Source organism: Sceloporus occidentalis, unplaced genomic scaffold, assembly GCF_023333645.1.
Source record: "Sceloporus occidentalis isolate IW3139 unplaced genomic scaffold, rSceOcc1.0.p SCAF_13, whole genome shotgun sequence".
Classification (NCBI taxonomy): Eukaryota; Metazoa; Chordata; class Lepidosauria; order Squamata; family Phrynosomatidae; genus Sceloporus; species Sceloporus occidentalis.
The window spans coordinates 19,197,360-19,221,261 of record NW_028316993.1 but is presented as its reverse complement, the minus strand read 5'-3'; the positions used below and the strand labels follow the sequence as shown (position 1 = coordinate 19,221,261).

Below are 23,902 nucleotides of genomic sequence, written 5' to 3'. Positions count from 1 at the left end.
GACTCTGGAGAGAAGGGTTCAAATCCCTGCTCTGCCATGAAAACCCATGATGAATTTTGGCAAGTCCCACTCTCTCAGCGTCTCCCTTCTCAACTGTCAATATTTTGAAAATGGCTTTCATTGGTTGACTGATGACTGAGTAGTCCCTTTTAAGTCAGAGTGAGCCAGGGTGGCATAGTGGTTTGTGTGCTGGATTATGACTCTGGAGACCAGGGTTCAATTTCCAGCTCGCCCATCAAACCCACTGGGTGACATTGGGCAAATCACACTCTCAGGACTTTATCGCACCCGTTTTTTCAGTGTTAAGGGTATGGGAAGAGGACGCTCATGTGCGCGTGCAACCAGCCAGAAACGGATTTTACTGCACGTCAAAACGTCCCCCAAAAGGCCCTGTTCCATTGCACCAAGCCGTCCTCCTTCAGTGCTGAGGCGCGTGAAATCTTCTGTTGGAAATCTTCCGACTGAGCAAAATGGTGCCTGTCAGCACTGAGAGGACAGCTTGGCGCAACGGAACGGAATGGGGCCTTTTGGGGGATGCTTTCACGTGCGGTAAAATCCGTTTCTGGCTGGTTGCACGTGCACACAAGCGTCCTTTTCCCATACCCTTAACGCTGAAAAAAATGGGTGCTATAAAGTTCTCAGTCTCAAGGGAAGGCAATGGCAAACTGCTTCTGAACAAATCTTGCCAAGAAAACCCCAGGATAGGTTTGCCTCAGGGTCACTGCAGGAATTGCAATGATCAAATCCTATGCATGCCCTTACAGAAACTCTTCCTATTATACAATTTTTAGAAATAATTTTGGGGAGTTATTATATGAACACTTTGTCTTAAACACGTTATTCATCCTTTGAAAAGAAAATATCCCACATCCATTTTTTAAACTTTTCAGAGGGCAGGGAAGACCTCTACCTCACTAAAAATACCTCCTTTTTAATGAATGTTTCCATTTCTGAATCTTTTTTAAAGGAGCCCTGGTAGCTGCAGGGGTTAAATGCCAGTCCTGCGGTCACAACGTTATGAGTTTGATTTCTCAGGGCTCCAGGTTGACTTAGCCTTCCATCCTTTCGTACGTTGGTAAAATGAGTACCCAGCTTGTTGGGGGCAATTGGCTTACACATTTTAAACTGCTGGGAATTCTAGTTTGCTGATAAGTGGTATAGAAATGTACTTGTAATAATAAATAATAAAATAATAAAACTTGCTTGCTCTTAGTGGTGATCCTTATTTTTATAGGTGATCGTTGTATAGCAAAAATAGAGGGCTGTGCTCTGTGGGAGTTGCTTCAGTAAAGATGCGCTTCAGACGGAAGGCTTATAGAGGACCTCAGGGCTCCATCCCTTCTCATGGATGCACTTCTCTTCTTTTGAAGTAGATTGATATACAGCTATTAAGCAGTCTGACAGATTTGTCTCCTCTGCAGTCTTGATAATATGCAATTCAAAAGCGGGTTGGGAATTCAGGCAACTGGAGTGGAGATCCCCAGTTATGTGGCTGTCATGTTTGTATCTCAAGGCTCCATAGGTCTGTTGGAGGATGGAGGAGTACTGTGGGTTCCTGCTTATTTATCCTTTGAGGCTGCATCCACACTGCAGAAATAGTCCCGTTTGATACCACTTTAACTGCAGAGGGACTAAGGATGTCATTATTATTATTATTATTATTATTTGGGATGTTATTATTATAGAGATGTCAGGAAGTGTCCTTCCTTTGCCTTTTGGGGTTTGAAATTCTGGGATACAGTGCTGACCTGTTCCTTCTAAATTCAGCTTCCTTTTAGCCTGGAAAGGAGAGAGGAAGAAAGACTGCCATGATTTGATTACTCATAGAGGATCACAAGTGGGAAAGTACTAGCTTTCTTATCAATATACTGTATAAGTATATTAAGATTTTAAATTACTAATAACATTTAATTACTGTAAGAGTAACAGAAATGACAGAGAAAACAAAAACCCATGACATTTTAACAAGCTATAACTGTACCTTTATGTAAAGAGGCTTCAGATAACCAAGGCTACATCCGTACTACAGAAATAAACCAGGTTGATGCCACTTTAACTACCGTGGCTCAAGGCTATGCAATTCTGGGAATGGTCATTTGATGTGGCACCAGAATTCCACAGCATTGAGCCATAGCAGTGAAAGTGGTGTCAAACTGGATTATTTCTGAAGTGTGGATGAAGCCTGAGAGACTCCGTTTTCTTAATCTGGGCAGAAGAGGGCCCTGACATCTTGGAAGACATGGTTGCAAATTCTCAAAGAGCTACAAAGTCATGGATCTTCAGCTACTTCTACTGTTTCTACCTGTTTCTACTCCAGTCTACCTTGGAAGATTGTTGTGTGCATGCAATGGTGGGTGGGGACGTTTATATATGCCATCTTGGCAGTGATAATAGCAATTAGAGTCCAATAAATTTAGAGGGCACCAAAGGCATTGATGAAGATTTCTTGTCTTCTGATGGTTAGCTGCAGCCCTAAGGCCAGCTCCCTTAACAAGCATAAAATGCTTGCTGATTCAGGCCAGTGTAATGCAACATTTATAGGTTTAATAAATGTTGAATAAGCTTTCAAATGCCACCGCCTTATCTGTGCTCCTGCATGCAGACATTCTTGGCAGTGACACTGCTAGCAGGTCAGTGTGATACATAAACAAGCTAGTTTGAGGTAAGCTTATACAGCGTGTGTAGATCATTCAGGATGCTCTTCCATTCTAGTGCACACCATTCGGTACAATGCCCTGCAGACAACCTGATACTATTCCAGGATATTGCAAATATTTTAATATGGTAGAATGGAGAGATGTAGATATGGAGCTGAAAACAGAATTCAAAGATGGTCATAATAATGATTATAATGTATAAACAGCAAAGACGTTTCTATATCCTATATAGTGATTATTAGAAACCAAGGTATCCCCTGCATGGAACAACACAGTCTAACAAACACAATGAAAAGGGAAAAGGGGGAGAAAAAGGAAAGAAGCAAACAAATAAATTTATATGCTCATTTTAGAACATAGGAAAATTACATTTTTTACTATCAGGGGTCATGCTGGCTTAGGGGGGTTGCAGTAGTTGTTTCCAAATTCTGACTCCTTTTAAAAAGGTACAAACATGCAATGGTTTGCTGTCATTCTTGGCTCCATGGCTATGGAACAGGCAATTCTGGGAGAGGAGAAACCAAACAACCGCTGTTACTATCTTGTGTATCCCTAAGTTACAGCTGGGTTTATACACAGAAAAACTCCTAGACCATCAGTTTATCAAAAGCAGAGGTCAACAAATCTTGTCTGCCCCTTGTAGCCTGCAAAAATATTGTAATAATATTTTATAAACACACACACACACACATATCTGTGTCTCAATAGATATATATTTCACCTCATGTATTAAATTAATTGAATTCAGTTATTGTCGTTTGCGTGTTGGACTACGATTCTGGAAACTGGGGTTCGAATGCCAACTCAACCATGAAACCCTTTGGATGACCTGGGTCACATAACATGCTTTCAGTTTCAGGGGAAGGCAATGGCAAACCTCCTCTGAACAAATCTTGCCAACCATAATAGATTCGACTTTACAGTGCCAAAAGTCAGAAACAACATGAAGGCACACAACAACAACAACAACAACAGAACAGCTTTAACATAACAGACCAGGGGAAACGTGATTTAAATAACAGAAATAGCCATCTGTGAAACAACCAAAAGAAAAAGGGAGTGAGTATTAACTTATATAATTAAATATCAAAGTCAGAATCATGCATGGTGTAGCACAGTATTTCCAGTTTCTTTATATAGTTGTGAAAGCTGCACAGTGAAGAAAGCTGATAGGAAAAGAATCATCTCATTTGAAAAATGATGCTGGGAGAAAGTTCTGCAGATACTGTGGCCTACCAAAAAAGACAAATAAATGGGCAAATCAAGTCTGAACTGTCCCTTGAAGCCAACATGACTAAACTGACATTATCATACTTTGGACATATCATATGGCAACATGCAACACTGGAAATGGTTATCATGCTTGGTAAAGTAGAAGGCAATGGGAACAATTGGAGACCAAATTACAGATGGAGTGATTCATTCAAAGAAGCCATGGCCATGAGTTTGCAAGACCTTAGCACTAAATCCAGCCTCTTCTGTGCTTTTTGTTTTTTGCAGGAGAATGCAAGGAACTGGAGTCGTGTGACAAGTGCATAGAAGGAGTTGCTTCCCAGAACATCACCAACTGCATGTGGATGTTCTGTCAAGAGTCTCAGGAGAAACCAGGTGAGTAGGAAGGAGGATCACCCAAAATGGAGATCACACAGCCTTGCAAAGAAGCGCCCAACTCTGCAGAATCGACACAAACTAAGGATATTAACCTGAATCCAATTCAGTTTCTCTGTTCTTGTATCACCCAGTGGGAATGGGGCATAGGCTCATTCATCCAGGATTCCACGTTTACATAATAAACTGCTGCTTAACTAGTGCATCTGCACTGTAGAAATAAAGCAGTTTGACACCATTTTAATTTCTGTAGATACATCCTATAAAATCCTGGGAACTATAGTTTTGCAAGGTCTTTAGTCTTCTCTGCCAAAGCGTGCTAGTGCCTCACTGTTGTTCTTAACTGCTCTTACATCAATTCCGACTCATGTCCAGGACAGCCAGACTAACCCCTCCTTCACTTCTGCACAGGTCCCTCCTCCCAAGGAAGCCACATGGAGGTGAAGCTGGGAGGCCCAGACCTGCCCCTTCTCTTCTTCTGCTGTCTTGGCTTCCTCCTCAGGGAGAGAACCATGGCAGTGAAGAAAATGGAGAATGTGCAAGCACCATTACTGGACCGCCTGCAGTCAGGGAAGGTTCCCACTGAGTGTCACCTCTCCTCCGGGATGTCACCCAATGCAGTTCACACCCGCCACACCTCTTAGTGACACCACTGGCATGACCACTAGGCAAGACAAGAAAGCTAGGAAGGGTTGAAGGCAGTAGAAAGACCACATACCAGACGGATAGATTCATTTGGGGAGGTCACGAGTATGAATCTGCAGGACCTGAGCAGAGAAGTGGAAGATAGGGGGTCTTAGAAATGCCTCATCTACAGGGTTGCCATGAGTTGTGATCAACTCGAGGGCAGTTAATAATAACAACGAGGCCCCAGTACTCTTTGGTAGAGAAGGCTAAATAACTTGCAAAATTGCAAATCCTAGGATTCTGTAGGATGGAGCTACAGCACTTAAAGTGGTGTCAAACTGCATTATTTCTGCAGTGCAGATGCACCTCTGTCTCACTATATTTTTTTTCAACATGCCACAAAGGACTTCATCTACTGCTAGTCCTTTCTTCCTAATCTGCCACAGGAAGAGGAGCTGTAGGACAGAACAGTATAGCTTTTTTTTAAGCATTAAAGAAGAACCAAACTAAACAAAAGCTTAGTAATCTAGCCATAAAAAAGAAGGTAAGGTCCCAGGAAAGTGTACTTCCAACGATACACATCCGCCCGTGCAAATACTCAGCATTCTTCTACTTTCTCTGGAATTTGTGCCTGCCCCTGAACAGAGTTCCTGTGTTGGTGTTGCTTTGTATTTGGTTGGTTGCCATGACTGCCAACTTTCAGCAGGAGGGAGCCGGGTATAGCTGGGAGCCAGGGAGGAATTTTTTTTTGCTCTTTGATTTTTAGAAACAAATTCCCATTGTACACACTGTCTCAGCAACTGCTATGGTGAGAAAAGGATTGGGGAGAAGATGGTGTCCTCTCCTCTTCTCCTTTAGCAGAAAATTTGAAAGGGTGGGATCAGGGAAGAACACTTCAAGGTCTGCAACTTGGGGACCCAGTTTAGAGAATCCATTTTAAGTGTTTGAAATGGCTTTGTGCACCTTATTTCAGTAACCCAGTAACTGGCAAGCTTGTGATGCATAGCAAAATTCAACTAACTCGTTTGCAACAAAAAGCAACAAATGAAAGCATAAAAGGCAACAAATAAAAGCCATCACAAACAGGAAGAACGGGAACAAAAATATGCAGGACAAAAACATTTTAGGATAGAATTCAGTAGGACTCACAATGATATGTCAGATTGTAACCTTAGAACTTTATATCCTTGGATTCCTGTCCTGGCTCATTTATATTGCTGAAAATTGTTTTTACTGTAAATACATCTACTGATTCCAAAGGTGAAATGCAAATACAAGCCACAGTCTCATTTGTGCTACTTCATCCCATCTCATTAAAAATGACAGATGAAAATTTAGTGATTTGACTGTAATGGATAGAGTATCTGTGGTTCATTTGATTTATGAATTATTTGGTGCGGTCTTTTTTAGATTTGAGAAATATAACATTATATAGAATATGTAGGAGGTATTTGCTTGTCATCCATTTTTATACCTTAACTGAGCTGTTTTGACACAGAATGTTCACGATCATTCTAACTTCTGGATGTAAAATATGCCAACAGACAGAAATTGACAGGTAGGAACCTCAAGAAAGCATAGATAGAGAAGAGATGGGTGAGGATGAATGTACAGTGGGTTCAACAATACAATCGGCTGTTCGCATTTGTAACGTTTGACTTTTGCAGATTTGATTAATATGTTCTTTCTAGGAATCTCTAGGTCCTCCACCTTGACTCCATGGCCAGCTTTCACCAGAAGTCATGCTGGAAGGCCTAGATTCCTAAAGAGAATACTTCTCTAGGCATTTGTAGGTCCTCCAGCACAGTTCTATGGTCAACATCTAGCAGATTTTGACCACATGTTCTCTCAGGTTTTAAAAAAGTGTGTTTTTTTTATTTGTGTTTTTCTCCAATTTCACAAAAGTCCTGTATCCTTACACTGGCAAATCTAGAGGACCCACTATACTCAAATTACATGGAGGAAAGAGGAGTTCAAATCTCCCTCCTTTGGCAACACAATAGGAGCAGAAACCCCTTTTAAGGGGCTGAATTCCAATTTAGGAAGGAAAGAAGGCTATATTCCAATATTGGTTGGGGGCCAAAGCAAACTGGGTGGGACCAAAAGCAAATGTTTGTCCCAGTACAATAGCTTTTAGGTATGCAGAGTCTTGTCAGTCATCATATAGGATAGCTTATTTCATGAAAGGTCTTGCATGCCTGCAAACAAGAGCTTCTTTTGCTTGCAATCTCTGCCCAAGAGCTCTTGCTTCATACAAAATTTTCCTGGGTTTAAATAGCTCTGAATTTTAGATCTGTAATTAGTGATAAGGGCAGAAGAAGTTCCTATTAGATTAGAAACCTCTGCAGGTTGTGTTAGGTTCACTGCCCAGAAGTCCAACTCCCCTATTTGAGAAGGTTATAAAGGTGCATGACTAAAACTTAGGAGAATTGTGGCCAAGATTTGTGGACTATGTTGTGCCTCTCTTGGTAGAGAGTCAGACTGGATAGCTTTTATGGTCTCTTCCAACTCTTCCATAATTTGAACATTCAGGGATTAGGGAGAGAAGCAGGATATGGAATATTTACATACATACAGTTAAAACTGTATGGTGGCAATTACCTTATATACTCGACTATAAATTGACCTCATGTATAGGTCAAGGGCAAATTGGGGGTGTCAAAATTATGGATTTTGATATGACCCATGGATAAGTCAAGGATAAATCTAGGGGCATATAACAAAGGATCTAAAGGATAAAGCAAAGGAAAACAATGCCAAAGAACTTACAAAATTCTAGCAGCCATAACAGTTTGTGCTCAAAATACAGGCTGTATGGACGAGAGAACAGAGGGGGGTCAGTGATTCCAGGACAGATTACATTTTTGCCTTTCACCAGGGGATGGTTCCTTTCTTAAATTACAGTTAAAGTACAGTACTTGGAAAAGTCGACTCAGGTTTTTTGGGTCAAATTTTTGACTAAAATTTCTAGACTTATAAATGAGTATATACAGTAAGAGTAATTAAAAGCAGATGGGTGAATGAAAGAGCAGCAGTTTCAGGCCATTGCTTAATCTCTAAATGTGTATTCTTTAGTTGTTTTTACTATAAATCCCATTATGGCCAGTGGCAAAGGCTAAGAGAGTTGTAGTTCATCATATCGGGCAGCTGCTCTTGCTGGGCAGGCCTAGTTTAGGAAGAGATAACACTGAAATAATGAAAGCCTAAAGGGGTAATGGGGAAGAAGGATGGTTGGGGTGAAATCCCTACTACATGGAGCCTAGGTAGGGGTTTAGGCATGTAGGAGCAGAAGGCAACTGAGATGTACACACTATTAAATACTGTATAGGCAAGGAAGGTTTGGAAGCTGAGATCTGTGGGCTACAATTTGGAGGATAGTGGTGTGGGGAAGCTAGGACTCATGGGCTAAAAGTGCAAGTACATTTTGATAAACAGCAATGATGATATCATTTGCCACCCACCCAGGTTTCCTAAGCTTATTGACAGTCCTCACAGTAAAAGTGGTTGCCACAAAACCTCCAGATCTCCTGTTATGAACCATCCATGTTGTAATGCGGATTGTTTCTGGGATGTTTGGACTTCAGGGGGCAATTAAGACCTGTAGGTTTTGGAAAAGGCCTGCTCCTAAGAAGCTGACGACTGATAGGATTGGTTTATTGAAACAGTTGCCTGCATATCTGGAGTCTCCTGGATGTGTATGTAGCTTATAAGTGTTTACAGTTCACAATTTAATGTTGCGCTATGAGGTAGATTTGATTTGAACTAACCAGTGTACCTCTGGCAACAAGTCTCTAGCCTGCTGTTATGTGCTGACATTTTGGTTCTGCTCATTAGCATGTTCTAAGGCTGTTGTTTTTCTTTCCTCCTGGAATTTGATAATTCCCTACAGGTGAGAGCCCATTTCTATTTTAACGTAACACCTGACCCTTCCAGATAAAAACTCTGGAGAGATACATAAACAACAATTGGTGCTGATCTCTGAATATTGCACTTCAGTCTGCTATACAAAGGTGTGTTGCAGTCTACAGATCTAGAGGCAGGGGTATTATCATCTCGGCCAACCATTCCATTTGGTCAGCTTTCTGAGGTCACTGGGTGTGCACATGTGTGTCAGGAGAGGGAAAAAGTGGGTCTCCTACATTCCTACTCCAATTTGCCCCTCTCTGAAAATATAAAGGTAAAGTAGTCCATGTGAACCAAAGGATGGATGCTGTATTTTGTATTCTGTGAGTGCTACAGTTGTGCGGTTCTACTCCTTTGGCATATTTATTGTCTTGTAAGAGTGGCATTTACTTATGTTGGATACAAAAACGTATCTGTCCTTGTGATTGTGTACTGTACATATTCAATAGATCATCTATTGTGGTCAGTTATTCTGCAGGAATTAAGTCATTTTTCACTTTGGATAGTTGCATAGCCTCATATAAGAATAGAGGGGACTGAAGAAAGGCTATTTTTATAGCCTGAGATCTTACTGGGAATAAAGGTATTGTCTGCCTGTGTTATTTATCTATGGCTAGATCACACCTTCATTCCAAATAAAATTTCAGGATAGTGTCCATTAAAATGAAGGCAGTGGTGATGATTATGAGGACACAAGTAGTGAGTACAATAAAAATCCACACTTGGGACAATAAAAATGAAAGGCTCAAAAGCAGTCAACAATATTTTTTTAGAAATACAAATTTCACATTTTAAATACATGGATAATCAAAATACACTCATCTCTCCATATTTGCAGCTTTGATATTTGCGGATTTGGTTATTCACAGATTTGATTAATATGTTCTCTCTAGGAATATCTAGGTCCTCCAGTGCAACTCTATGGTCAACTTTAACTAAAAGTTGCACTGAAAGACCTAGAGATTCCCAGAGAGAATACTCTACTAGGCATTTGTAGCTTCTGCAGCACAATTCTGTGGTCAATGACTGTCGGATGTTGGCCACAGAGTTGCACTGGAGGACCTAGAGATTCCTAGAGAGGTGTACTCTCAGGTTAAAAACATGGTGGTTTTGTTATTGGCATTTTTTCCATATTCACAGGGGTCTTGTGCCCCTAACCCTAGTGAATATGGCAGGACAAGTGTAATTTAATTTAGTGCAGAAAAGAATAGAAAAGCAGCATGGTATAGTGGTTGACTGTTGGACTAGGACTCTGGAGACCATGGTTTGAATCTCCCTTCAGCCATGGCAATCCATTTGGTGACCTTGGGCAAGTCACACTTTTTGAGCCTCAGAGGAAGGCAAAGACAACCCCCCTCTGAACAAATCTTCTCAAGAATACCCCTGATAGGGTTGCCTTAGAGTTGGCATAAGTCAGAAACAACTTGAAGACACACAGCAACACAACGGAAAAGAACCCAAGTATTGCTGTTGGGAATACTTTCCGTGGGACCATATTTCAAACTTGGGGTGCCACTGCAGAGGAGGCCTTGTCTCTTGAAGATGTTAATATAGTTCTCTTTTAGAAGATACACAGATAAGAGCTTCCTCTGATGATCTTGATGCATGGATAGACGGATGTGAGAAGAGATGCTCCTTCAGAACGTGGGCTGCAAGCATTTTCAATATTTAAAACCTGATTCCTTCATTTCTAGGTACTGGCCGCTGTGTGGAAAAGGGAGAACAAGCCAAGGAGAAGTGTTCATTTTTCAATATTACCACCATGTGTGAAGGTAATGTTTTCTGCTTATAAATACCTTTGGTTGGAGGGCATTCCAAATGCAAATGCTACTGTGTATACTGTTGCTTAGCAAATGTGTGGAGCTTCATAAACAACCAAGCACTCATTGGAGTGCAGTACAATTAACTGCAGAGAACAAATTTCAACAGAGTAGGAGGTTACACAGGAGGTTAACATCACCTCCTACTCTTAGCAGGAGGTGATGTTAACAGAGGATTAGCTGTGTAGGAAAACACTAATTGTGGAACACAGCAGGCAGACCTGTATTTATACAGTACTGCACAGCTTACATTTCGTACAGAACCCAGAATTTCAGTTTCAGTCCTCATGAGATCTGCACCAAAATGTTCCAGGTTGTTTTGGGTGCTATGCTGTTCAGGATATCATCAGTCAGCCATGCCTCTTTCTGGGATGCTTTGTTCCATGAGTGCTTGATTTTTGGGGGCATCTAAGAATTCAGAATTGTCACCTGAGTAAAACCTCTAGGATAAAAGACACAGATGTTCAGTACTCAATATGCCACCATTCTACATAACTGGTTCCCTTGCTGGACCACTGTTAGTACAAAAAAGGTTTTCTATTAAAATTACATTGGGTTTGTAGGTATATAATCCAAGCCACTGCTTGGTGGTCCAAATCCAGAGCTAAATCATTCCCTAGTGCAGTGATGGTGAACCTATGACACGCCTACCAGAGGTGGCACTCAGAGCCCTCTCTGTGGGCACATGTGCCATCATCCCAGCACAGAGTTTGCCAGAGTTTGTTACTAGAAAGCCAGAGGGACATGACACTTTGCAATAAATAAGTGGGTTTTGGGTTGCAGTTTGGGCACTCGGCCTCAAAAAGGTTCACCATCACTGCCTAGTGAATCTCTCTCTGGCTTATGCCAATGATGAAGAGCCTGTCACCCCTTCTATGTAACTCTTGAACCACTCCTAGTATCAAGAAGATTCTCTGAATATTAAAATCTTCTCTCATGTATCTTAATCTCATCAGATCTAGTCCTACCCACTGAAGCAGCAGTAGGCATGTCTTTCTTTGTGAAGTTGAAGGCTTTCATGGCTGGCATCCATAGAATCATAGAATCATAGAACCGTAGGGTTGGAAGAGACTGCAGGGGCCATCCTGTCCAACCCCCTGCCATGCAGGAAATCCAAATCAAAGCATCCCTGACAGATGGCCATCTTGTTGTTCTAGTCTCTGGAGCAGCAGAAAACAAGCTTGCTCTCTCCTCAACATGACATCCCTTCAAATATTTAAATAGGGCTATCATATCACCTCTTAACCTTCTTTTCTCCAGGCTAAACACCCCCAGATCCCTGAGTTGTTCCTCATAGGTCATGGCTTCCAGACCCTTCACCATTTTAGTCACTCTTCTTTGGACATGCTCCAGTTTCTCAATGTCCTTTTTGAATTGTGGTGCCGAGAACTGGACACAATATTCCAGGTGGGGCCTGACCAAAGCAGAATAGAGTGGTACTATTACTTCACTTGATCTAGACACTATACTTCTATTGATGCAGCCTAAAATCACATTGGCCTTGTTAGCTGCTGCATCGCACTGTTAACTCATGTTCAACTTATGGTCTACTTGGACTCCTAGATCCCTTTCACATGTAGTCTTGTTCAGCCAGGTGTCCCCCATCCTATATCTGTGCATTTTATGTTTCCGCCCTAAGTGCAGTACCTTACATTTCTCCATGTTGAATTTCATTTTGTTAGCTTTGGCCCAGTTTTCTAGTCTGTTCAGGTCATTTTGAATCTTGATCCTGTCCTCTGGGGTATTAGCTACTCCTCCTAATTTGGTGTCATCTGCAAATTTGATAAGTATGCCCCCAATTTTGTCCTCCAAGTCATTAATAAAGACGTTGAATAGCACTGAGCCCAGGACAGAGCCCTGTGGAACACCACTGGTCACTTCTCTCCAGGATGAAAAGGAGCCATTGTTGAGGACCCTTTGGGTTTGGCCAGTCAACCAGTTACAAATCCATGTAACGGTTACTTTGTCTAGTCCACATTTTACAAGCTTGTTTGCAAGAATATCATGGGGAACTTTGTCAAAGGCCTTACTGAAATCAAAATATACTATATCCACAACATTCCCTTCATCTATCAAGCTAGTAATTTTATCAAAGAAAGAGTTTAGATTTGTCTGGCATGTCCTCTTTCTCTGAAACCCATGTTGACTTTTTGTGATTATGGCATTGCCCTCTAGATGTTCACAGACTCTCTGTTTAATGATCTGTTCTAGAATCTTTCCTGGTATAGATGTCAGACCAACTGGATGATAATTGTTTGGATCCTCTTTTTCCCCCTTTTTGAAGATAGGGACAATGTTTGCCCTCCTCCAGTCTGCTGGGACTTCTCCTATTCTCCAGGAGTTCTCAAAGATTATTGCCAATGGTTCCGATATTATATTTGCCAGCTCTTTTAATACCCTTGGATGTAGTTCATCTGGTCCTGGAGACTTATATTCGTTTAGGTTAAACAGGTATTCCTGTACTATCTCTTTACTTATTCTGTGCTGAAATTCCCCTATTCTGTCCTCTGCTGCATTTTTCTCAGGTTGAGCACCCTTTGCCTTTTCTGAGAAGACTGAAGCAAAAAAGGTGTTGAGTAATTCTGCCTTTTCTCTGTCTCCTGTTAGCATTTTGCCAACTTCTCCACGCAGTGGCCCTGCTGTTTCCTTCTTCTTCCTTTTGCTGCGGACATACCTAAAAAAGCCCTTTTTGTTGTTCTTAACCTCTCTAGCAAGTCTGAGTTCATTCTTTCCTTTAGCTTTTCTGACCTTATCTCTACACAGGCTCGCTATTTGTTTGAATTCCTCTTTGGTGATTTCCCCGTTTTTCCATTTCTTATACATGTTCCGTTTAAAACTTAGCTCAGTTGAAAGTTCCATACTTATCCATTCTGGCTTCTTGAGACATCTCCCATTTTTCTTCCTCATTAGAACTGTTTGAAATTGTGCCTTCAGTATCTCCCTTTTGAGAAACCCCCATCCATCCTGAATCCCTTCTCTTTTAGTATTGCTGACCATGGGATCACCACCAGTATTTCTCTAGGTTTACTGAAATCCTAAAGTCTAGAATGTGTGTCTGACTATGCCTGGCTTCTCCTTTCCATTGTATAACAAACTCCAGGAGAACATGGTCACTTCCACCTAAGCATCCCACCACTTGCACCCCATTAACCAAGTCATCCTTGTTGGTTAGGATCAACAAAAATAGTTGACCACCTTGTTGTGTCTTCCACCTTTTGGACAATGAAATTGTCTTCGAGGCAAGTGAGGAATTTGCTAGACCTTCAGGATTTGGCTGAGTTTGAATTCCAGCAAATATCAGGATAGTTGAAGTCACCCATCACTACTACATCTCTCCTTTCTGAGTGTGTGGTCATCTGTTCTAAGAAGGCATCATCCAATTCCTCCATCTAATTTGGGGGTCTGTAATAGACTCCCACAGTAACATCCTTGTTGTTTCCCTCCCCTTTAAATTTTATCCAGATGCTCTCCACCTGGCTTCCATGATTGATGTCCTGGATCTCTTCACTGGTGTAGATAGCTCTGACATATAGTGCAATTCCTCCTCCTTTCCTGTTTGGCCTGTTTCTCTTGAAAAGGTTATACCCCTCTATTTCTATATTCCAATCGTGAGATTCATGCCACCAGGTTTCAGTTTTTTGTGGGTTTTGGGGGCTATGTGTCCATGTTCTAGAAGAATTTATTCCTGATATTTCACCGGCATCTGTGGCTGGCACACAAAAAACATATCTTTCTTTGTTTCTAAATATTCATTGTAATAATGCTTAAGACATTTAAAGATTTTGCCCATTTGCTTTAATTACACAGGCCTGCAGAACTGAGAGTCATACAAACTTTTTTAAAAATGTATTCTGGCTTTATAGGCATTTGGCGTTATAAAAAACAAAAAAGACCTCAGATTTGCTCCATCACATACATTTTTTCACAACCTGCTTTGAGTAATACACGACTGAATGAAATGAATGAACCTGCAAAAAATTATTTTGCAAGGAGTAAGAAAGAGGTTAAACTCTTCTAATAGACTTTCAAAATACTTTAATTTGTGGGTGTGAAACAGAATCTGTTCAAAAGCATTAAGAGAAATCACACTGGAACATCGGCATCCACAGTTAATCAAAGATGAGTAGCAACTGAATTGATAGAAATATTGAATTTGTGAAAGAACTGTGTGTGGTATGGCATTTTTATTTTGTTTTTCAAATTCAGCACCCAAAAATACATTGAAAACAGCTACAATGTGAAGTCGAAGGCTTTCAAGGCCAGCATCCATAGCTTTTTGTGGGTTTTTCGGTCTATGTGGCCATGTTCAGGAATAAACTCTTCTAGAACATGGCCAAATAACCCCAACCCCCCCCCCCAAAAAAAAACAAACAGCTACAATGATGGGGAAAAAGTTTTTCATCACAAGCTTGTGTTACCCTTTTTTATTCAGACACTAGAATGTCTCCTTCCTTGAAGATGGTATGAATGGCGCTAAGTATATTGTCTAGATTTGATGCACTCCATTTGGGTGTCTAGATACACTGTAAGGCAGTTTGCTTGCTATCCAATAAGGAAATAATGGCTGAACTTTTATTTTTCGATTACTCTTTTGCTAGCACCAAGATCACCAACCAAAGAACCTCCATCTCCTACCACTAAAGAGCCTCCAAAGCCATCTACTAAGAAGCCAGAAATTGTCACACTTGGTAAATAATTTTTGTATGTTAGAGAAAGAAAGGGCTGGAGTGAGGCGTATAGGACCTTTGAAAGCACAGGCCAAAAGAGGATGGTCTAGGCTGTGGCAAGCATCTCCAGACACTTGGTCACATTTGCAAGTCACACTTATTTCTTTAGCTATGAATTTTCCTGTAGATTAGTAAGCAAACTAAACTTTTCCCAATTTCTGGTCTGTTTCTTTCCTATCCCTTTTGTTAGTTCCTGTTTCAGGGCAAAGATTTAAGGAAACAAATAAGGAATAAATCATGGTTTTGTTTTATTTTTTTTTTATTTTAAATAAATCATGGTTCTTATTTGAGATATAACAATAGGCCACAGTTATAACAATTCTGGGTTAATAAGTCAACTGCAAACAATAGACCCAAGACACACCGGCCAAAAGTGGCATGCCGGCACCAAAACTAGGCTTCCAGAGCACGCGGCAGCTGCACGCTCTGGAACCCTAGTTCTTTCAGGTAGCAGCATCATGGTGGCATCCTGTCCCCATGGGCACTACCATGATGACGCCGCCACCATGCAGTGTCTGCACGTCGCTGCGCGTTGCATACGTCACAAGTGCGCCAATGGTGCACTTGTGACATATGCAGTGTGCCACAAAAAGAACCCAGAAGAACCAGGTTCTTTTTACTGTGGAGGGACGCCATGTAGTTTGGCGGCCACAGCATCCTTCCACAGTTAAAAAGGGCAACTCCAGCCTGCCATTCCGGAGCAGTCTGTACTGCCCCAATAGTTTCTATCTGAGGTTTGCAACTGGTTAACAAGCAATGGTTTCTTTGATGGGATAGGTTCTGATACAACAAGCTAGAATTCGACAAACCACAATCTGGCTGGGTGTGAGCCGCCCCCTGTACAGGGAGAAAGGCAGGATAATGATGATGATGATGATGATAGTAAGTAAGTAAGTAAAAGTTTATTTATATACCGCCTTTATAAGACCAAGGCGGTTTATGATGATGATGATGATGATGTGCAAGCCTAGGCAATGTAGGCCAAACAAACCTTTTGGCCACCTTTTTAATGTGTGGAAAAATACAATTTCTGAACAAGTGTAGACTTCTGGGCTTTGGCAAGTTGATGGGCTGGACAAGAAATCCTTACTGCCTGCACTCTTAGAAGTGGGAGGTGTATATTTTGAAAGCTTCTTCATTTCAATTCTTGAGTTTATCAGAGAATGAGGATGTAGAGAACATAGGAAGCTGCCATCTAGGGATCAAAGTACAGATCAGTTCAGCAGTGTTGTCTACACATTAACTGCCATTAGCAGGTACCTTCCAGGTGTGTTGAGGCTACAACTCCTCTGAACAAGCATTGCCAAGAAAATCCCATGGTTTGCCTTAGGGTCATCATAAGTCGGAAATACACAACAACCCGACTTGAAGATACACAACAACAGCAACAACAAATTACATTGTTAGTGACTTTCTCCCCTTTCCTAGGTCAACACCATTCTGTGATTTAAAAAAAATCCTACTTTGATCTTTTTTTAAAAAAATCAAGAGATTAAAAGATGAAAACATCTTTATTTTTCTTTTCTGCACTGTTCTAGTCTGTCAACCAAGTCATTAATAAAGATGTTGAATAGTTTTGTTGGGTTTAATATACTTAGGTTGACATTTCACTTTTGAAAGTTACCTTCCCTAATGCTTTTTGCCAGATTTAGACATCACAGAAAACATGTCTCATTAGACGGACATGGAATTCTAAAGCTGAAATTGCTCTGAAAACCATTTAAAGCCTTCCAGTGCAAGAAATCAACTCAGCCTTCATGCTAGGTGGCTACTCAGCCTCCGTTTAAAAACATCTGACAAAAGGGAATCGGTCACTTCCAAAGCAGCTCCATTTCTTCCCTGTGTTTAGTTGAAATCCCACTACCTATGAGGAAAGTGGGGGAGCAAACAGCCCTCCACCATGTCTCTGATCCTCCCAAACTTTGGTTTGGAGCATTACCCAGCCTAAACTTGTTAAAAAAACATTTCGGCTTGTAACAGCAATTAAGAAGACTGTGCAGCATCTGATATTCCCCTGCTTGCCAACCCTCTGACACTGTGCCTATTACAACTGCAGATGGAAATGAAGAGGCTTAGCCAAATATCCTTTTACTGCTGCAAAGAGGCCTGGTAAGCTCTTGTGCTGCCGGAATGGGAAAATTTAACAAGGCAGGGCAAAGGAATGTGAAGGGAAAGTGCCAGTTAATAATGAAGCAAGGGAGAGATGGATGTGCATGCTCTGAGAAGAATGAATCTTCCTGTGGAAAACAAGACCAGGAGTGGAAGAGCTTTAGGCTAATTAAAGCAAGTAACTGTATCCTGAAGCCTAGTCTGAAGCCTGGTGAATTATTGATCCAACCCAGGCTCCCGATGGGCTCTGCTATGCTCATTTATCTCTGCACGAGAGGAAAAGCTGGTGTATGACTTCCATGCCAACCTTCGTGCCCTGTATTTAATTGCTCTGGCCCTTTTCTCTGTTTTTTTTTCCTCCCCCTTGCATGTGTGAGACTTGAGTATTCTAACATAAACATCAACAATAGCTATTGTAAAACAAAACATTATTGTAGAGAAAGTAGAAATACACTGGATCACGTTTTTGCTGAATCTGAAGAACTCCAAAGAGAAACCCCACTTTAAAACCCCAGCCCCCATCTTTTTTTCCTGTTCAGCCCAAATAGTTCCTCCCAACTCACCCCTCTTCACCACAGAATTCTACATCAAAGCAGTCCTAACGAAAGCACCATTTGGTTCATAGTCTCTTCTGCCTTGAGAGATCTATGGATACCGGAATAGAGGGTATCTGTTAAACATCACCCCATCATAAAACTGCCTGACTGGCACGAATTGATTGCTGCTCTCAGCTGACAGTTCCGGATACGTGATCATCCTGAGCATAGCCCATGGTGGCAGCAACTCTTTCCCAGAATGCCTTTCCCTGTGAGGTTTAGATACAGGTGTTGTTGACCCAAGATCCATCATGTCTATCTATCTATATATCTATCTACCCATGTACCTATATAACTATATATGTGTGAGAGCTTACCCACTGGCCTTCCCTTCTGCAACCTCCCTCGTGTCTAGAAGCTATCCCTAATTATCTCACTACTTAGACAATCCTCATGGCAGAATCCTCACTGAATCACTGCATGAGGAGGATTCTGACAGCATGAGCTGTTGTTTCAAGTGTGCCCACATAAGAGCAGCTCTTTTGCTATTGCCTTGTGTACCTGTTCTTTGGATGGTAGGAGAGACCAAATGGTCTGACACCAAGCTCCAAGATAATAGAAGAGGGATAAATTCTAGTAATTTAATCTCTTGGCAGCGGAGCCTTATTATGGAGTTGGCTATTTATGGGGAAGGGGGAAAGGAATGTGTGTGTAAAAGGGGGTCCACTTCCGTGTTTCTAAAGTTTGGCATAGGGTTGGCCAGGAGGCAAGATTTTAGATTCATGTTCTTGAATATGCACAGAAGGGCAACCTCCGTTATCATCAATGGGGCACACCCCATGTGCTCGTGGGGGCGCGGCCCATTAAAGACTATGGTGCTTGAATATGTGCGAGTCTCTGTTTTTTGGGGGGTTCTGGAATGGATCCCCCACGAAAACAGAGGGTCAACTGCATTACAAACTGTCAGCTATGTGCAGATTCTCATAGGATATTAATAACCATACATGCAAATCTGGTACTTCAGGGGAATGTTTGGATGTAATGTATCTTGATTTTTGTAAGATGTGTTGATAGGGTCCTCCTTGCAAACAAACTGATAAAATATGGACTAGATAGTACTATTGTTAGGTAGAATAATCACCAGTGCTTATGGCTTGGGCATTGGCACCAGCGCAGGACCATAACTTTAAGTAGCGCTATTCCAGAGGACAAGATCAAGATTCAAAGTGACATTAATAGAATGGAAAGTTGAGCAAAATAATAATAATAATAATAATAATAATAATAATAATAATAATTTCAGAAAGGATCAATGTAAAGTACTACATTTAGGCAGGAAAAATGAAATGTGAGATGGGTGACACATGGCTTGATAACAGTACATGTGAAAAGGAATGTTCAGTTGACCACAACTAAACACGAGTCAACAGTCTGATGTGGCAGCCCAAAAGGCCTATGTAGCTCTAGGTTGCATCAACAGGGATAAAGTGTCCAGACCAAGAGAAATAATAGTCCCACACTATTTTGCTTTGGTCCAACCTCAGCTAGAATACTGCATTCAGTTTTGGACAGTTCAAGCAGTATAATGACAGACTGGAACATGTCCAGAAAAGAGTGACCCAAGACGGTCAAAGGTCTGGACATCAAGCCTTCCAAGGAACAACTGAGGCAGATGGGTATGTCTAGCTTAGAGTAGAGAAGAAGGAAAGGTGATAGCTGTATTTGCATACCTGAAGGATGTCATATAGAACATAGAGTGAGATTGTGTTCTGATGCTCCAGAGACTAAGGAGTTTATCAGACAAGGGAAATTGGAAGTATAATCCAATGGCAATCTGAACGCAATCATGGGGTTTAACGTTATTGTGTGATAACCCACTACACACAAATTCAGGCAATGGGAAGTCAGTCCAAACACAATCATGTGGTTTCACGTTATTGTGTAATAGACTGTCACACGTAAATTCGGGCAATAGCATACTATTTTCAGGCAATGTGAAGCCAGTTCGAACACAATGCGCATTCATGTAGTTGTGCTAAACTAGTGACTTTAAGTGAATGCGTTCTGGCTTCACTTTCTTATCATTCAAATTTAAGAGAAATTCCTCCCGTTTGATAAACTCCAAGGACATGAGTCAATGGATTCAAAGGAGATTTCACCTGAATGTAAGGGAGAACTTCTCAACTGTAAGAGCTGTTCAATAGGGTAATAGACTTCTTTGGTGAGTGGTGAACTCTCCTTTTTTGGAAGTATTTAAACAGTGGTTGGATGGTCACCTTTCAGGAGAGCATGACAGGGTTTGGACTAGATGCAGGATAATGACAGACACAGTATGGTCCTTTTCCAATTCTATGGTTCATGGTCATGGTCCTTTTCCAATTCTATGATTCTGTGAGTCATAATTTTTTTATGTCCCAAATTTTCTTTTTATGCCCAAATATTGGGCAAAATGGCAGTGCATAACAAGTTAGAAAAAAGAGATGGAACACACATGTTTAAATTGTGAAGTTAAGGTACAATTAAATCATAGTAAAAGCAACAAATAAAATCAAAAACACTTTGGGGAAGCAGTGCAGCACAACTGTTTAAAAATCCCTTCTTCATCAGCTAGACAGTTTCTAAAATTTTCCTTGAATAGGAAGCTCTGTGCTTTCTTGCAGAAGGGCAACAGCAAGTTCTGCAAGATGAGCACAGCCACCAAGAAGGTCTTCTCTTGAGTCCTCCAGAGAAGGTGCCTACAAGGGTGGCAGGATGAAGAGAAAACCCTCCACTGCCAATCTTAATACCTGAAGGACTCTATATGGAAAAATAAGGTCCTATAGATGGAATGGATGTAGAAAGGAACTGCGTGGATCTTTTTCAACAATATTTTATTCAGATTGTAGAATAATGTAGTTTCTTCCTGCCGAGGTGTCAGGCTCCCAATTTCAGCCCCCCTCTTGCAACAAGAGACTGTACTTTGAAAAAGGAACAGCTTTATTGAAGAAAGAGATACATACAACAGAAGTGACTTTTTTGTCAGGAATGAAAGTGTATATTAACATATGGTTTATATAACCCCATAAAGCAATCTCACCCCATCAACCAATAAAGCAAACTAATTGGACAACTCTTTCCTGCGCAGTGATGAATCTCCTCCCTGGTGACGTAATGTCCTCCAGTCTGGGCTCTTGGCAAAACTCTCAAAACAATTAAGCTCTCACACAACGTTATCTCCCCACTGCACCTGTGACCTTGAGCTATAAACCTTAAGCCACAACAGGACTAATTAATATTAAACCCTTACAATATATATATTTAATCACAACTAGAAACCCCATCATCCCCCAACCCCACATAACAGCATATTACAATATAATGAACATATTAGCATAACATCATATAAGCAACGTTGGCCGGTTACACACCGGCAGTTTAGTGCGTGACGAGCACGCACTAGGGTTACAAAAGGGCGGTGCTTCCGCACTGCCCTAACCCTAGTGCGTGCTCGTCACGCACTAAACGGTGGCGACCCTTCCATACTGCCGCCGCTGTGAGGACGTCACGGCCGCGCCGCCTCTAGACAGGGCGGTGCGGACGTGACGTCCTCAATCCGCGGCAGGGCGCCTAAGGCGCCCTTTCCGTGGACCAGGAAGGAGCTCCGTTTCGGAGCTCCTTCCTGGTCCGCGGCGCCGCTTTGCTTCGCTGGGCGCAGCCTTCAGACAGCTGCGCCCAGCGAAGCAAGGGAGAAAGGGGCCAAGCGGCCCCTTTCTCCCCCTCCCCGCCGCCACGGGGTGTCCTTGGGGCTTGAAGCCCCAGGGACACCCCTTTTCTGGCTGCGGGGAAGCAGCGTTTTGCTGCTTCCCCGCAGCCCGAATAGCGGCGGATCGGGGCCTCAGCGGCTGCCGGTGTAGCCACTGAAGCCCCGATACTCCGGGGAAAGGGGCGGGTCCAGACCGCCCCAAATGGGCGGTCTATAACCCACCATTATAACATCAATAAACACTCTCTATATTTCAGTTACCCCTCCCATCACAGAGACCAGTCTCTAACCTTTTGAAGATGAAGCCTCTGCTGGCAGGGTAACTCCCTCCACATCCTACCCTTAACAAGCAAGCATTCTAACCTTATCAAGCGAGCACATATTTTAACAGCCAGTATACCTCTTTCTAGTACTTTCTATTAACCCATTATAAAATCTAACATTAACCCAACTACTAACTTAATCCAATAATATTTCAACAAAACCCTAAACCTATAACCCTCATGACAGGAATCCCTGAATGAATAAATGAATGAAGGGGATTCCTGACACAAGGTTTGGTTGATCTTGGAGCAGTTAGCCCTCTGTATTCACAGATTATTTTTATCCATGGATTCAAGCATCCAAGGTCTGAAAATACAAAAATTATGTAAATTCCAAAGGCAAACCTTATTTTGCCATTTTATACCAAATGATACCATTTCATTATGTCATTGTATTTAATGGGACTTCAGCATTCATGGATTTTAATATCCAACAGGGGATGGGGTAGATCCTGGAACCAATCCCCAGCAGATATCAAGGGCCCACTGTACGAGATTCAGATGGAGGATTTAAATGGCAACACTGATGTAGTAAGGTAGGGGAAAGCAGTGAGTGTGAGAGATATCTGTGGTGAATCTTGTTTGCCTCATACCAGCTTTGGCTTTGTTTTGTCCTAGGTACCACGGCTGGCAGCCCTCCCCTAACTGGCTCCCCTGAGTTTCGTCCACCAGGTTTCGACTCTGCCAGCTTCATTGGAGGGATAGTGCTGGTGCTTAGCATCCAAGCTGTCCTGTTTTTTGTGATGAAATTCCTCCGGTCAAAGGACAGCACCTACCAGACACTGTAAGTTCTTTGCAGGCTGCTGGGAGGAGAGGTTGGGGATGTGGGTGCAAATAGGGCAGGAATTTGAAGTAGACGTCTGGGTCCCCATTCAGAAGAAGGAGAAGGCTCCCCCTCCCATAAAAGATGCAGCAGAGTACAAAAATTACTTAATTATATTGTCGGTTGAGGGAAAGAAATGGAGAAGAGGCTGGCTCTTTGTTTTCATCTCCAAACAAATGAACTGGACCAGCAGTCCAGGGTAATTTAAAAAATTGTCTTTTTTAAAAATGTAAAACAGGGAAATTTGCTGGGGCTAGATTTACCCTTTAAGTTCCAGAGGATTCTATGAGATATGAAAGCAGAAAACCATTCTGTGCCACAATCACATCAACTGTGTCATTAAAATGGCTGTTCAGGTTGACTTTTAACACAACCACCATTTTATTTGGCAGAGATAAAGCAGGGATGATCAGTTCTTTTCCCTTAAAGAAGAAATAGAGGAATTTCTTGCCTGGCAATGCTCCTTTCGTTGTTTCCCTTCCCCAGGGTGACCAAATGTCCTAACCGCAAAGGAGGACAAGGCAAGGCAAAATACACGACATTTGAGAAAAATGGAGGGCATGACCCAATTAAAAACTAAAAATACTCATAGAAATGTGCATTCATGCTTCTTAGCCATGCTCCAAATGAAGAACATTCTGGAATTCCTCCTGGACAGAAGGTTGCAAAGCAGGACATGTCCTGGAAAAAGAGGATGTCTGGCCACCCTGCTCCTTCCTTAAACTATTCTTTTCTATAGGTTTTCTCTCCTTTTGCTATCACAATCAGCACTCAGTACATGCTACCAACTGTGCATGAGGAATGCCAGTTCTTCGTAGTTCTGCATACCATTGGGCACCATAAAGTAGTATTTGTATGTGCCAGGCTATGAATTGTGCCTGAATATTATGCCTGACCATTGGCTTCTCAAAGTCATGTTTCCTCTAAGCAAATGTTTTCTTTATTCCTTATATCCATCTACTTTTCTGTCTCAAGGTTTCCTTTACTCCATCCATCCTGCTTTCCTGCCCCCAAACCCCATCGTAGC

The 23,902-nt window shown here is 41.8% G+C and overlaps 1 protein-coding gene across 3 annotated transcripts in view; it reads left to right on the top strand.

The window, feature by feature from the left end:
* Positions 1-23,902, top strand: part of CD164L2 (CD164 molecule like 2) — a 46,313-nt gene that overhangs the window by 8,954 nt on the left and 13,457 nt on the right. For all 3 annotated transcript variants that reach the window (XM_089478459.1, XM_089478460.1, XM_089478458.1), the window contains exons 2-5: positions 4,158-4,265; positions 10,490-10,567; positions 15,214-15,303; positions 22,671-22,836. In XM_089478459.1, the coding sequence (XP_089334585.1) occupies positions 4,158-4,265; positions 10,490-10,567; positions 15,214-15,303; positions 22,671-22,836 (442 nt within the window). The remainder of the gene's footprint in view (positions 1-4,157; positions 4,266-10,489; positions 10,568-15,213; positions 15,304-22,670; positions 22,837-23,902) is intronic.